This window comes from Pangasianodon hypophthalmus, chromosome 1 (assembly GCF_027358585.1).
Source record: "Pangasianodon hypophthalmus isolate fPanHyp1 chromosome 1, fPanHyp1.pri, whole genome shotgun sequence".
Taxonomy (NCBI): domain Eukaryota; kingdom Metazoa; phylum Chordata; class Actinopteri; order Siluriformes; family Pangasiidae; genus Pangasianodon; species Pangasianodon hypophthalmus.
The window spans coordinates 23,070,522-23,083,404 of NC_069710.1; the positions used below are offsets into that span (position 1 = coordinate 23,070,522).

Sequence of the window (12,883 nt, forward strand, 5' to 3'; positions counted from 1 at the left end):
GATAATTATGAAAAAAAAACAAAAAAACTACAAGACCCATAAGCGCGACGGGTGACGTCACATGACGTTTACGGAAGTAAATAAAATCCAGTCTTATAGTGAGTCTTACAGTGGACCTTGGCAACCCGGTGTTATCGTGTCCACACAAATACTCAGTACAGTGTGTCTCAGTATATAGGAACAGACAACATGTAAATTATTTGCTGGGTATCCAGGATGATGTAATGGTGTAAACACGCCTTACTGTCGGCCATTTACACTGACTTCCTCCTAGCCGCTTCATCTTTTTACATGAGCTCCCTGTCCCTGTTTTTTTTTAAATTATTTTTATTTTTTTAGGTGTATAATTATTTCGAAAACAAAACAAACTTACTACAGGCAAAGTCTGCGAGGCTTTACATTCAAAGCTGTCGTATCTGAGCTAAACATTCCGAGAAGTAACCCTTAAATACAGATTTGCTGAAAGTTTTCCCAGACTGAATCTGTCATGGAGGCTGCTGAAGACGAGAAAACAGGGACAGCACAAGCCCAAGCAGGTATTTATTCACACCTTTCATCATTCTGTGACTTTCATTATCATAACAGTTGTAACTTTGTGTAGTGTGTAAAAGAGATATGAAGCCTTTGTGTGTAGGTTTAGTATTAGTAATAAAGTCATTGTTCAGTAGGTACAGTGAATAAATTGTTGTAGAAATAATATTGTTATTAAAAGGGGTTGATCAGAAATATTTGGAGCAGTTTGGCATATGAAGTCATTTTGTCATTGATTTAATAACCAAGAAAGCAACGGTTCTTTGTTGTACTGTGACAAAAAAAAAGACACTTCCCATATTTTTTGGTCTAAGTGAAACTTGATACAAGGGTGACTAATTTGTAAGAAGTGTGACACACCCTCTTCTCCTTCACTCAGCTTTTGGATCTGTGTGATTATTACAGTCCTTTAAAATGATCCAGAAAAATGTATTATAATCTATAGAAACACAGGGGATAGAAAGAAGGAGAGCTCAAGTTAAAAGACTGCAGGGTGTCTAGACCATACTGTTCTACTATTATTACTATTCTACCTGTTTCAACCTTTGTCATTTAGGTAAGCTTTGCCAAATACAAAAATGTGGGTGGTGAAGTAAAAGGCTCAAAGGTTGAAACATGAATTACAGCCATTCCAAACAAAAGCTGCCATTTCTCTTAACGGTACATTAGCCTCTTACATGTCTGGACATGTCAGCTGGTCCAAATTTACATCTATCACTCTTCTAACTACATTTCTCTCTTATTAGTTCCATTGTAGTTACAGAACAATTCACAGCAGTCAGGCATAATATAATAAATAAGTAATTAAATAAATAGTAAAGAAGCAAAACAATAATAATCTGTTAAATTTGATCATTTAAAAATCATTTGGATTTTCTTCTAAAAATCATTTAGTCTAAAGCAAGACCTGTGCGACCCGGTCTCTGGAAATGAAGTGCAATTTTTTTTAAAAAGTAGGTCATTAATTTATAGATGAATTTGAAATTGGTTTAAACAGTTTACTGTGTTGGTAGGTATAGCCACTAATTTGTCGATGCAAGTGAGGAAAGGAGTTTAAAAAAAACCTAAAACCTGTAACAGTAATGTTGGTCAGTCTTATATTTTAGACTGAATGTCCAAGTGAACTGATCTCAAAAAAAAACCTTGAAAATAAAAATCTATACATGTATGAAAACAAGCTCAGCTATCTTTTCAAACTTGCTGTGGGTATGCTATTAATTTGTTAACCTGAATGCTAAATCCATAAAAATATATCTGAATGACACAGTTTGTGTGAAAATAACCTCTGCGATTGTTCTCGCTCAGATCCCGATGCATCTAATCAAGTCCCTAAAGACCTTGATGTCTGCAAGTTTTTCCTGATAGGCAGGTGTCATTTTGGAGACAGATGTCGCCTGTCTCACAGGTTTGTCTACTACTGTTGGGGTATCATTGGCTTGTCGTCATAATTGATTAAACCTGCAATGTTATACCTGCAGTGCCATCGTAATGTGCTTTTGTGTACTTTTCTGTAGTGGAGTTTTCATACAGCAGGTGGCATAGTTTCTATAGCATCTTGTTTGGTAAATTCTGAAAGGTCTGATGGAGCCTAATAGTCTAAACCACAATAGGCAAATAATGCACCAATTTCCTTTCTGGTTTGTCTCTCCCTTCCCTTTTTTGCCAAAGTAGCACATCTGCATCTGCTAATGATCAGCTGGTACAAACAGAAGAGAAAGGATGCAAAAAACATAAAACCAGAAGAAAGGCAGGCAAAACAGATAAGGCCAACGATGAAGAAAGCAAAGGTAAAAGCTATATGTAGTGTCAGCATATCTTATTCAACTTTAACACACTTTAACACTTTATTACTGAAAAAAATCTCATTTATTTTCTTTTTTCTTTGTATTATTTAGGGCCTGAGAAAAAGACGCGTATGCGCACGGCAGATGAAGTCATTTCCAGGATCCTGTGGGATACCTCTGTGGACCCAGCGGACTTTATAGTAGGCCACCTGGACCGCTTTCTGGGAGTTCTGGAACGTCCTTTCTCTGACTTCTCATGGGACACTCAGGTGCAGGATACATGGCTGGCGTTTTCACTTTGCACTTATTAATAACAGATTTGAAGACCTTGCATACACAGTGTAATCACTTGAGGTTTTATGTGTTCACAGCTGTGTGACTGTGACTATTCAGAGGAAATGACTATTCCTCGTCACAGGATCCAGTACTTCAGCTATAAAGGCCAGCGTGTGTGGGACAGAGACAGTCGCACTGACCATGTGTTTGGCTCCACAGGACAGTCAGTAATGTCCCCATTTGATAGGGGTGATCAACCACAAGGTGAGGTTCAAAGTCTTTTTACACCATGTTTGACTTGTATTATGCATTACACTGACTGTTCTATCTAATCATGCTGGTATTAAGCAATATATATTTATATCAGTTCAAGTTAATATCATATTCAGCAGTTCATTAGTGCTGCCTCACTCACTCTGCTCCTCTGCGTAATAATTGTGCTAAACGATGCATATTTAATGTGTCTTTTTTATGACATGTTGTCTAATGTTGATCCTTAATGTTTGTTCCCTTTGGTCTCATTATTAAAATGACACAATTCATAGACAATGCTGCTCCAGATACAGCAGAAGACAGGGAAGAATCGTCTGTCGAGAAAAATGAGCAGAATTCCATTAACCACAGCTTAATGGGAGCTGCAGACGAGGAACCTCTCAGTGATGCTGGAGACACATTAGACTGTAGCACAGATATACAAATGGACAAAGACTGTGAGGATGAAGACCTAGCTCAAGAGGCAGAGGGACTATCCATATCTCCAAGAGATGAACAAATCACAACACAGGGTGAATGGACAGATAGCTGTGACAATGAAGAAGTGGAGGAGGAAGAGGTGGAGCCTGCTCAGCCCATACCTCAAGAGCCATGCCCAGGCCGCCAACCACGCAGGCCTACTCATTTCATTTGCTTCCGTGTGGACTCACCTGCTGCCTTGCGGGCCTTCCAACTTGTCCAGAGGAAAGTCCTGACCCACTTGCCCCAATCAGAACCGTTCTGGGTGAAACCAGAGTCACTGCATGTTACTCTCTCTTTGCTCGTTCTTCAAGGCCCTGCCGAGGTTTTTGCTGCTAGTGAGCTCCTTCGCTCAGTGGTCAAAACCTTCTACAAACCACCCATCTCTGTCTTCTTCACTCCTAGACTAAGGCATTTCAATGGAAGAGTTCTGCATGTAGCCCCCAAACCCCTCTCAGACATCCAGAGCCTGAACGCTCCACTCCAGGAAGCATTTAGGGAAAAAGGCTGGCTCCATCGTAACTCACGAAACCCCATCTACCATCTCACGCTAGCTAAAGTGACAGATGTGGAGGCAGAAAGGATGTTTGAAGATGTGTGGCAGATTAAACTGGCTAAGCATTTAACCTTTGGGAAGCTGACAGTGGACAAGTTGTATCTCTGCGTCACCAGTGTTCCTCTGGCTGCAAATGGCTTTTATGAGACAGTGTGTTCTGTGAACTTGCCCACTGTATAATAGCAAAAGGTTGATTATAACAAGAAATAATAGTGGAAGTCATTTTGTACATACCAAGCAACAAACACAAAATCTGGAGAGAAATAATCTCCGGCTGGCCCTGTTGAATTTATACACATCGTAACATCTGTATTTCCCTAATGTCCAAATTATTTTAATGATGTTTTTTTAATTAAAGATGACAAGCAAATTTAAAGAAAATTTTAAAGAATTTTAGATCAAATGTAAAAATTAACATGAATCACACTTGACAATTTGTCCAATTTTATATTTATAATGTGAAGTTTTGTTCAGTTAAAAAATATAATTTAAACCAGCAGTACACAACGTTTGGGGATTTAGGGGTATGGAGACCTCTCTGATGGTAATACATAATTGCAGGCAACTCTGAGAAGAATGTTTTTTAATGGTAGTTGTTAGTTACCTCTTCACTGTGCAGGTTTACCTAATATAGACAATCAGGGATTACTCAGGTTAGGCCTGTCCCACTTACTACAGCAGCTATTTCAACTGATCGGTTATTACAGTCATTAGATTTTACGATCATGTTTATGTCACAGAAATAATTTGTACAAGTTAGGCCTGTCACGTTTATTACAGCAAATATTTGAGCTGATCTGTTTCCACAGTCATTAGATTTGACAATCATGTTCATGTAACAAGAGAGGGTATAAACTAGGTGTGTTTTCATCAGTTGGCAAATAAATAACATCCTGAAACAGCAGATCTGTTGTGCAATTTGTACATCGTTATTTTCTTAACAGCATTAACTGTCCTGAACCATCTCTAGATTTAGAACAAGCTATTTAAAATAAATGTATCCACAACAAGGGTAAACCTTTACTTCAGAGTGAGTACACAAATGAGTACACAAACTATTTTGAGTTTAATTAACATTTTTCATAATGACTGCATAATTTTGAACAGAAGCTTTTAAACTAAACCAGGGGATTGGTTTAGTGTGCACAAACACACAGGTATTCTGATTAAATTGGCAACATAAAGTGCAGCACAAAGCTGTCGTATTACTCCCCAGCTCAAAACAGACACGATATGTTAGCTCTCAATTAAATATATCGAGAGAAAATAGAGACACTAGTCATTCTTAGACACTGTCTTTTCTGTGTGATGCTAGGAGAGAACACAACTCATAGCCGAAAGGTTCACCAGTGCCTTAGTGACACAAAATTCACTCATTCGTTTCCTTTAGTCTGTATTAATGCACTTAACTAGCTAACAAGCTCACCATACGTTATTACATTACGTTAGCTAACACATTTTAGCCTGGTTAATTAGGTTTCCACAACCAAAACTGGGGACTGGGGAAACACCATGGAGCCTGGGAAGCCTGGGAATTGCCTGGTGGTTTACCTAATGAATTTATAACTTGTCTACCCCATAATTACCATAAAAAAGCTATTGCATAAACCTTCCAAGTCTAACAAAAGATCTCAGTATTACAGGGGTATTACAAAAACAAACAAACCTTACTGTGTACATCAGTGTAACAGTAACAAATACTGGCGGAAAGAATTAGTAAGCAAAAAGTGAATGACCCATCACGGTCCATTTTATTAGGAACATCTGTACACCTGCACATTCATGCAGTTATCTAATCAGCCAATCATGTGGCAGCAGCGCAATGCATAAAATCATGCAGATACAGGTCAAGAGCTTTAGTTAATCTTCATATCAAACATCATATTGAAGAAAAAGTGTGATCTCTGTGATTCTGACTGTGGCATGGATGTTGGTACCAGAAGGGCTGGTTTGAGTATTTCAGAAACTGCTGATCTCCTTGAATTTTCAAACACAGAGTTTACACAGAATGGTGCGAGAAACAAATAACATTGAGCAAGTGACAGTTCTGTTCAGAGGAAAATGGTCAGATTGGTTCAAGCTGCCAGGAAGGATATAGTAACTCAAATAATCATTCTTTACAACTGTGGTGAGCAGAAAAGCATCTCAGCATGCACAAAACATTGAACCTTGAGGTGGATGAGCTACAACAGCAGAAGGCCACATCAGGTTCCACTCCTATCAGCCAAGTACAAGAATCTGAGGCTATCATGGGCACAGGCTCACCCAAACTGGACAGTTGAAGACTGGAAAAAGAAAAGAGATCACATTTTTCCCCATTCTGATTTTTGATGTGAAGATTACCTGAAGCTCTTGATTATTTTGATTGCGCTGCTGCCACATGATTGGCTGTTTAGATAACTGCATGAATGTGCAGGTGTACAGGTGCTCTTAATAAAGTGAGTGGTGCGAGCATATATAGAAAAAGACCACGCAATGTTATTCCTATGTTTAATTGCCCAATTTTGGTGAGCCTGTGCCCATTGTAGCCTCTGATTCCTGTTCTTGGGTGATAGGAGTAGAAACCCATGTGGTCTTGTGCTATTGTACTTCATCCACCTCAAGCTTTGCATTGCACTGTGTGTTCTCAGATGCTTTTCTACTTACCAGAGTCGTAAAGAGTGGTTATTTGAGACAGTGGCCTTCCTGTCAGCTCAAACAAATCTGACCATTCTCCTCTGACCTCTCTCATCAACAAGGCATTTCTGCCTGCAGAACTTCTGCTTATTGGATAATTGCATTATTAGCAGGTGTACAGGTCAACCTAATAAAGTGGACGGTGAGCATATATATATATTTTTATATACACACACAGATGGAGCGTAGAGCAATGCAGGTTGGAGTTTAGGCACATCCTACATGTTATCAACCTCCGCTTATCATGGTCTGGTTCAACACTAGCTTCACTAAGGCTGTCGAAGGTTATGGTGTGATGGCACAAGCTGCATTCGTGATGACCTATGAGTCAGAAAAAATAGTTCCAAATTTGACCTGACAGCTCTGAATTTGAATTACCATTTTATGGTTTCCAGGGTGACTGCCGGCAGCACACACTATATATTTCAGAGTATTTTTTTCTCTTTCTTGACTCAACAGTGCTTACTTCTTTACATACTTTAAATAACACCACATTATTATGTTTTTATAGTTAAAGCTTTGAATGATTTAGCAGTGACCAGACTATTCTGAACATTGTGCTTTTCATATGTGTTCAGGCACTTTTGTGATTTGGCAATATATTAACAGATTTTTGTTGTGTGTGTGCCTCTTTGTCTCTGTATGCTAAACATTTTCAGTAATTCCCTAATGTTTCCTAATATATGAAGGATTCTTTTCATCATATCTCTTCATGGGACCTTGTGGGCATTCTTGTCTTATTGCAGGGTGCAATTATAATACAAACATACTGGGATCAGGCCTTAGTAATATCATAATTGTGCTCTTTGTATCTGAAGAGATATGTGATGTATTTATCATATACTGCATGTTGCAGTTGACAAAGTTCATGCATAATCATATCTTTCTTCCCTGCGTTGGCATCCTCTTTCTTTCAGAAGCACAGAAAAGCCCACTGCACTTTGCCTCTCTTCATCTTTAACACAGTCATGCCCCCATCCTCACATCTCTCTTCTCTCTTTCCCTGCCTCTCCCTCTCTGTTTGCTCACTGCTCCATTTGTCTTCATAAGCCTTTCATGTTGGTCGAACCCTGGCAAAGATGCAGAGTAGCATTATGTCTTTCCTTAATCTCATACTCCAGTCTAACGATCTCCTCATGTTAAAGACGCTGGATGTTAGTGTAGCTTTTAAATACCTTTTCTGTGAGAAGAGGCATCACATTATATCAGATTTGGTGCTGATTATTACTTTGTGGCCTCATTTCTCATATGCATACATCAAAATTCCAGTGCTGTATGTATTCACTCATGTCATGTTAGTAGGATGTACACTGGAATTTCTTCTTTCTAGACAGTGTTTATGTGTGTGTTTTCAGCTCTTTTCTAAAAGTGCTCTCGGACTTCCAGCCTCCATTCCATCAGAGGCTCTATTCTCTAAATAGAGCCCCCTCCTTTGGTTTGTGTGTGTGTGTGTGTGTGTGTGAGTGAGAGAGAGAGAGAGAGAGGGACAGAGAAAGACAGAGAATGTGTGTGTGTTTGTGTGTAGGGGGTATATTTTTATATCTTAGTGGGGACCAAATGTTCACAAACATATGAATATCTGATAGTTTTGACCTTGCAGGGACATTTTTTATTTTTTTTTTAATTTTAAAAAACACTAAATGAGTTGTTTCTAAAAGAATAAATGTTTCCTGAGGTTAATGTTAGGGTTAGGGTTAGGAATAGCATTAACTGTAGTTGCTTCAGTAATTATGTCAATGGAAGGTCCTTGCAAGGATAGTAAAACAAATGTATGTGTGTGTGTGTGTGTGTGTGTGTGTGTGTGTGTGTGTAACTTCACTTGCCTTTATTTCCCTCTGTAACGTGTCTGAGGGAGCTATAAGCTCACAGCCTAAATGTCAGCTTTAGTTCACCATATTCACACGCCGCCCTGCGCTTTTGTCCACTATTTTTTTTACATTTGACTTTTTTAAAGAGAGTATTTTCTTTTAAAGAGACTTAAATGTCGTTTTTTGAACTCGTTGCTTTTGAAATGGGAGAGGGATTACAGAGGGAATCTCGCCGCCATCCCGGATGCTGCTGCTGAGTGCCATGATGAAGTTGGTGCTGGAGGACTGATGCCTTTCTGAGGAGCTTCTTCTCCAGCCACTGAAAAGCTTTTCCTCACTCATCTGTCACTGCAAACCCGTCGTTTTATTAGCATACGCGGGACCCATCTCACTATCTTTCTCTGTCTGCTATCAATCTGCGAGTAGCCTGTCTACTCCAGCTGATATTAAAGCACTGAATAGTGGTTTACACCGAATAAACGTGCTGTTTTTCTCACTAATGCCGCGACGTCTGTCAGTTAGGATGCTTCTTCTCACAAGGCAAACAAAGCGCCTCGTCGGTCAGCAGTCCATTTCACTGAGTGGCATCTAATCGAAAATACACTGACAGAGACGTGGGACAACGAGACAACTTCTGAAAGTACAATTAAGCAAAAGGTAAGCAAATATCTACGGAACAATATCATTTGTATCTCTGTAATTCTTCTGGAATAATGTTCGTTTAGGTTTTTCCCTGTTTGAAGGCATTCCTGTGTGCTGCCTGAATGAAATTCTGATTCAACACATAACCCATGGTGCTAGAAGTACTGAAGCCACACTGAGATGTAGTGCTGCTTTCACACAATCTGTAATGACCTATTCAAATCATTCGAACATGGATCACCATGATTCAACATCTTGGATCAAAATTCTGTCTGTATTGGATTATGTTTGTAAAGTTATATTTCAGGACTGCCTAGTAAACAGGATGTCCACGAAACATGATGGGAGCCTCAGAAGTCCCAACTCGCCCACACTTAAAACAGAATTAAAATCAACCAGAATTTTGTTTTGAAAAATAAAATTATATTTTCTTCCACAAAAATGTTGGTACAGAATGGGACACAGAAACAGCCTCCACTTTTAACCACATCCAGAATTCCACATTCTATAAATATGCAAATTTAAAAATGCCCCCAAACCTACACACCCCATTTCTTACCCTTAGTAAACCAGTGTTACTGGAATGTGATTGGCTATTATACTGTATTTTATGACATAATAACCCTGGTCTGTCACACGCTCAATATTAACGCAGATTTTCCAATTAGATTTACAGCCCCCTATTTTTCTTAACATAATGGGCAAGACCACTGCGGTAATATTTTTCACACTTGGACCAGTTGGTGCATTCTGAATAAATGTAACCGTGTAATCATAAATAAGGGCGGCATGGTGGCACAGCGGGTAGCGCTGCCACCTCAAAGTTCCAGGTTCTCGGTTCAGTCCTGATTTCAGGTTATTGTCTTTGTGGAGTGTGGGTTTTCCCAGGGTTCTCCAGTTTCCTCCCACCTTCCAAAGACGAATGATGTATTCCTAATAAGTGTGCAAGTGTGTGTATGGTGCTTTGCGACGGACTAACTGTTTGTGGGATTGGCTCCAGATTCACCATGACCCTGGCCAGGATAAAGCGGTTACCCATGATGAATGAATCAATAACATTATTTAGAATGTTTAGGGTGACGTTAAGGGTACTAACTTTAGTAAAGCAGGAACACCTTTTTCTTATCTAACAGTTAAATGCTTGCAGTACACAGTTTACTGTTTTTTTCTGGTTCTAACAAAGACATTTTCATCTCTCAAAAGACTTGTTAATTAGTTAGTGAGCTGAACAGATCAGGCATGGAGAGAGCATGGCAAACAAAACCACATGCATCTGAAACCATACTAAATTCATATGTCAGAGGTTATAGTTATTATAGGTGCCATACCATTCTATGTTATTAAGTATAGTAGTATGCAGTTTCGAACAGTGTTATTATTTTTACACAACCTGAACACTTGAAAAAATTGTACACTACTATTACTTACTATTACTGCCATGGGCCCTGTAACATACATACTTCAGGATGATGACCATGACTGGTCTGCTATGGTGCATTTGTTCCACCATGTAGCCCTAAAATATTGAAGGCTGTTTTTTTTTTTTTTTTTTTTTTTGAAGGCTAGAGAAAGCCTTCAGGGGGATGAAATATTGAGGACACGATAGGAAACCCCTCATCGAGGAGCTAAGATAAAGACCTGCCAGATCATTAGTCAGAGGCAGGCCTAAGAGCGATTTAAAATGTTAATGTTGTATGAATAATTACAACACGCACTGATTCTTACATTTTATGTGACTGCATTTCAATTTATTATACTATCAGTGAGGTTTAATGGGGGTCAATTAGGATTTAAGAGTGTTTATGAAGCAGTTATTATCCTGTTGATTTTGTTAATGGCATGCCACATTTTTAGGTGCAGTTCACTCGTGTAGAGTGCCAAAGTTATTTAATTGTGAAAAGGTGTAATGAAATACATGTGCAGTACAATGAACACTACATCACAAGCATAACAGGAATTATTATGCAGCTACATTAGTAAGAATACACAGTGAATAAGACTAATAATATCATATAAAGAAACATATTAAATATGGTGTCATGTAGAACTGGTGCCAGGATTTGGTTTGTAACTATGCTCGCTTTCTTGCTCTGTCACATGAGACCAGACTCACCTTCCATTATGTGTTGCACAACACTGTGATAACAAGCCCACAGAAAGCATCAGGTCAAGCCACACATGAGTGTTTGTGCTGATGGTGGTGCTGGAGCTCAGGGACTTTGTAGGAAGTGGGTTTTCTTTTTTCTTTTTTTTTAATTTAAGTACATCATGCTTTCAGGTATATGACCCTCATTGGAGTGATGTTGCAAGGCTGGGCCACTCCTCCAAGTCAAAATCAATCTGACAGATTATTATTATTATTGATAACTTGTAGTTGAAATTGCTAAGTGAATTTTTTAGAAACAAGCATTTAAATTCTGTTGTATTCTGGTTTATATTCTGTTGTAAATTAATGTCTAAAGTTGAGAGCTACTGATAATTTTAGTTTAATTCATGTTTCACTGGCGGTGTTTAAGGTCCTCTGTAATTCCACCAGTACACAGTCAGTCTATGAGCTCTATGAGTTAAGTGGTTACATAATTTGCTAATTAGCTTAGGTTGTTAATAACAACTAATTTTTTAAAATTAGTTAAATTTTTTGTTTGAACAGCTGACCTTTCTTCTCCATATAGGCCAATAATAGTTATAGGGATACTTAGTTTTTCAAAAATATTTTAATAAATGGACTGTTCCATAAGTGGATTGACTATGATCAATTGCCTGTAGGTGTGAAAGAGCGTTTGAATGTGTGTGTGTGCATGGTGCCCTGTGATGGACTGCTTTCCCATCCAGGGTGTATTCCCACTGACAGGATAGGATAAGATAGGATAGGATAAGCTAGGGATCCACCATAACTCTGACCAGGATAAAGCATTTACTGAAAGTGAGAGAGAGAGTGAGTGAACTTTTTCATTGCTGGTTTGCAATTACCAGGTTCATTTTATGCCAGTTGTCACGTGTTAATAACTTGGCACGGTAGCAAAATATCAGTCAGACTACTATTCAGTCAGAAGAAGGGTTTCCCAGGGGTGTTTGGATAATTAATGTTTCTTAAAGTCATAAAAGGGTTCTACCAGGATCCCTATTTTGAAAGGGAACCCTCTGTTTTTAGTGTTATATATAGAACCTCTAAGGGTTCCTCTTGCAGGGTCATGGAGCTGTCAGTCCTTCTGACCATATTAGTGGTTAAGTTACGGTGACCGGGACAGCTGTTCCATTAGAGACAGCACTGCCTCCATCCTCTCCAAATATCTTTTACACAAGGTTGAAGTGTGTTTGGAGTGGCTGGAAAAATACTTAGATTTTGTTGTAAAAAAAAAAGCAAGGTGTAGCCAAGCTTTTGATGGGTGGTGTAACTCTCATTCGACCCTGTATAGCAGGTTGTAAGCATTGCCATAAGGTTTAGCGAAGAGGTGAAATGTTGATATATTATGGCTGTTTTTCTTCTGGGAGAGGATCTCTATTTACTAATTTGAAACGCAGCACGGTACAGTTTATGCTTTACCAGCGTTTCAGTAAACCAAGGTTAGGTAATGATTTGTAGTACCTATGTGCAATAATGATCTTAGTCCTTGCCTTTCTCACCTTGATTTACCTTAATACTTCATGAAGTATTAATGTGTATAAAGCATTATTGCCAGATAAGTGTACTGTAGGTCACACAGATAATTGTGTGACTTTTCAAAATATCTATAAAGAAGAAATAATTCCAGCATCAAATAGAAAGGAAGACTGGAGAGCTGAACTGTGTGTAACATGGAGAATCTAATTGGTGTAAATTAAATTATGTATTTTGGTGTTTTTCATCTTGACCATTTGAGATTCAAGGTTAAATTGAT

General features: G+C 38.6%; 2 protein-coding genes across 10 annotated transcripts in view; both read left to right on the forward strand.

Annotated features, from left to right (window-relative positions):
* Positions 1–80: 80 nt before the first annotated feature.
* Positions 81–4,783, forward strand: leng9 (leukocyte receptor cluster (LRC) member 9). Of its 2 annotated transcripts, none has more exons than XM_026939734.3 (6): positions 81–536; positions 1,837–1,936; positions 2,200–2,318; positions 2,427–2,584; positions 2,687–2,855; positions 3,137–4,783. In XM_026939734.3, exons 1-6 carry the CDS (start codon positions 488–490, stop codon positions 4,057–4,059), a joined length of 1,518 nt encoding a protein of 505 aa, XP_026795535.2. In that variant the 5' UTR covers positions 81–487; the 3' UTR covers positions 4,060–4,783. The 2 variants fall into 2 exon arrangements, with proteins under 2 accessions (XP_026795535.2, XP_026795536.2); XM_026939735.3 differs by having other exon boundaries at positions 86–536; positions 2,203–2,318.
* A 3,590-nt stretch (positions 4,784–8,373) lies between these two features.
* Positions 8,374–12,883, forward strand: part of ttyh1 (tweety family member 1) — a 33,054-nt gene continuing 28,544 nt past the window's right edge. For all 8 annotated transcript variants that reach the window (XM_026940030.3, XM_026940029.3, XM_053233135.1 and 5 more), the window contains exon 1: positions 8,374–9,020. The gene's annotated coding sequence lies outside the window, so the exon portion shown is untranslated. The remainder of the gene's footprint in view (positions 9,021–12,883) is intronic.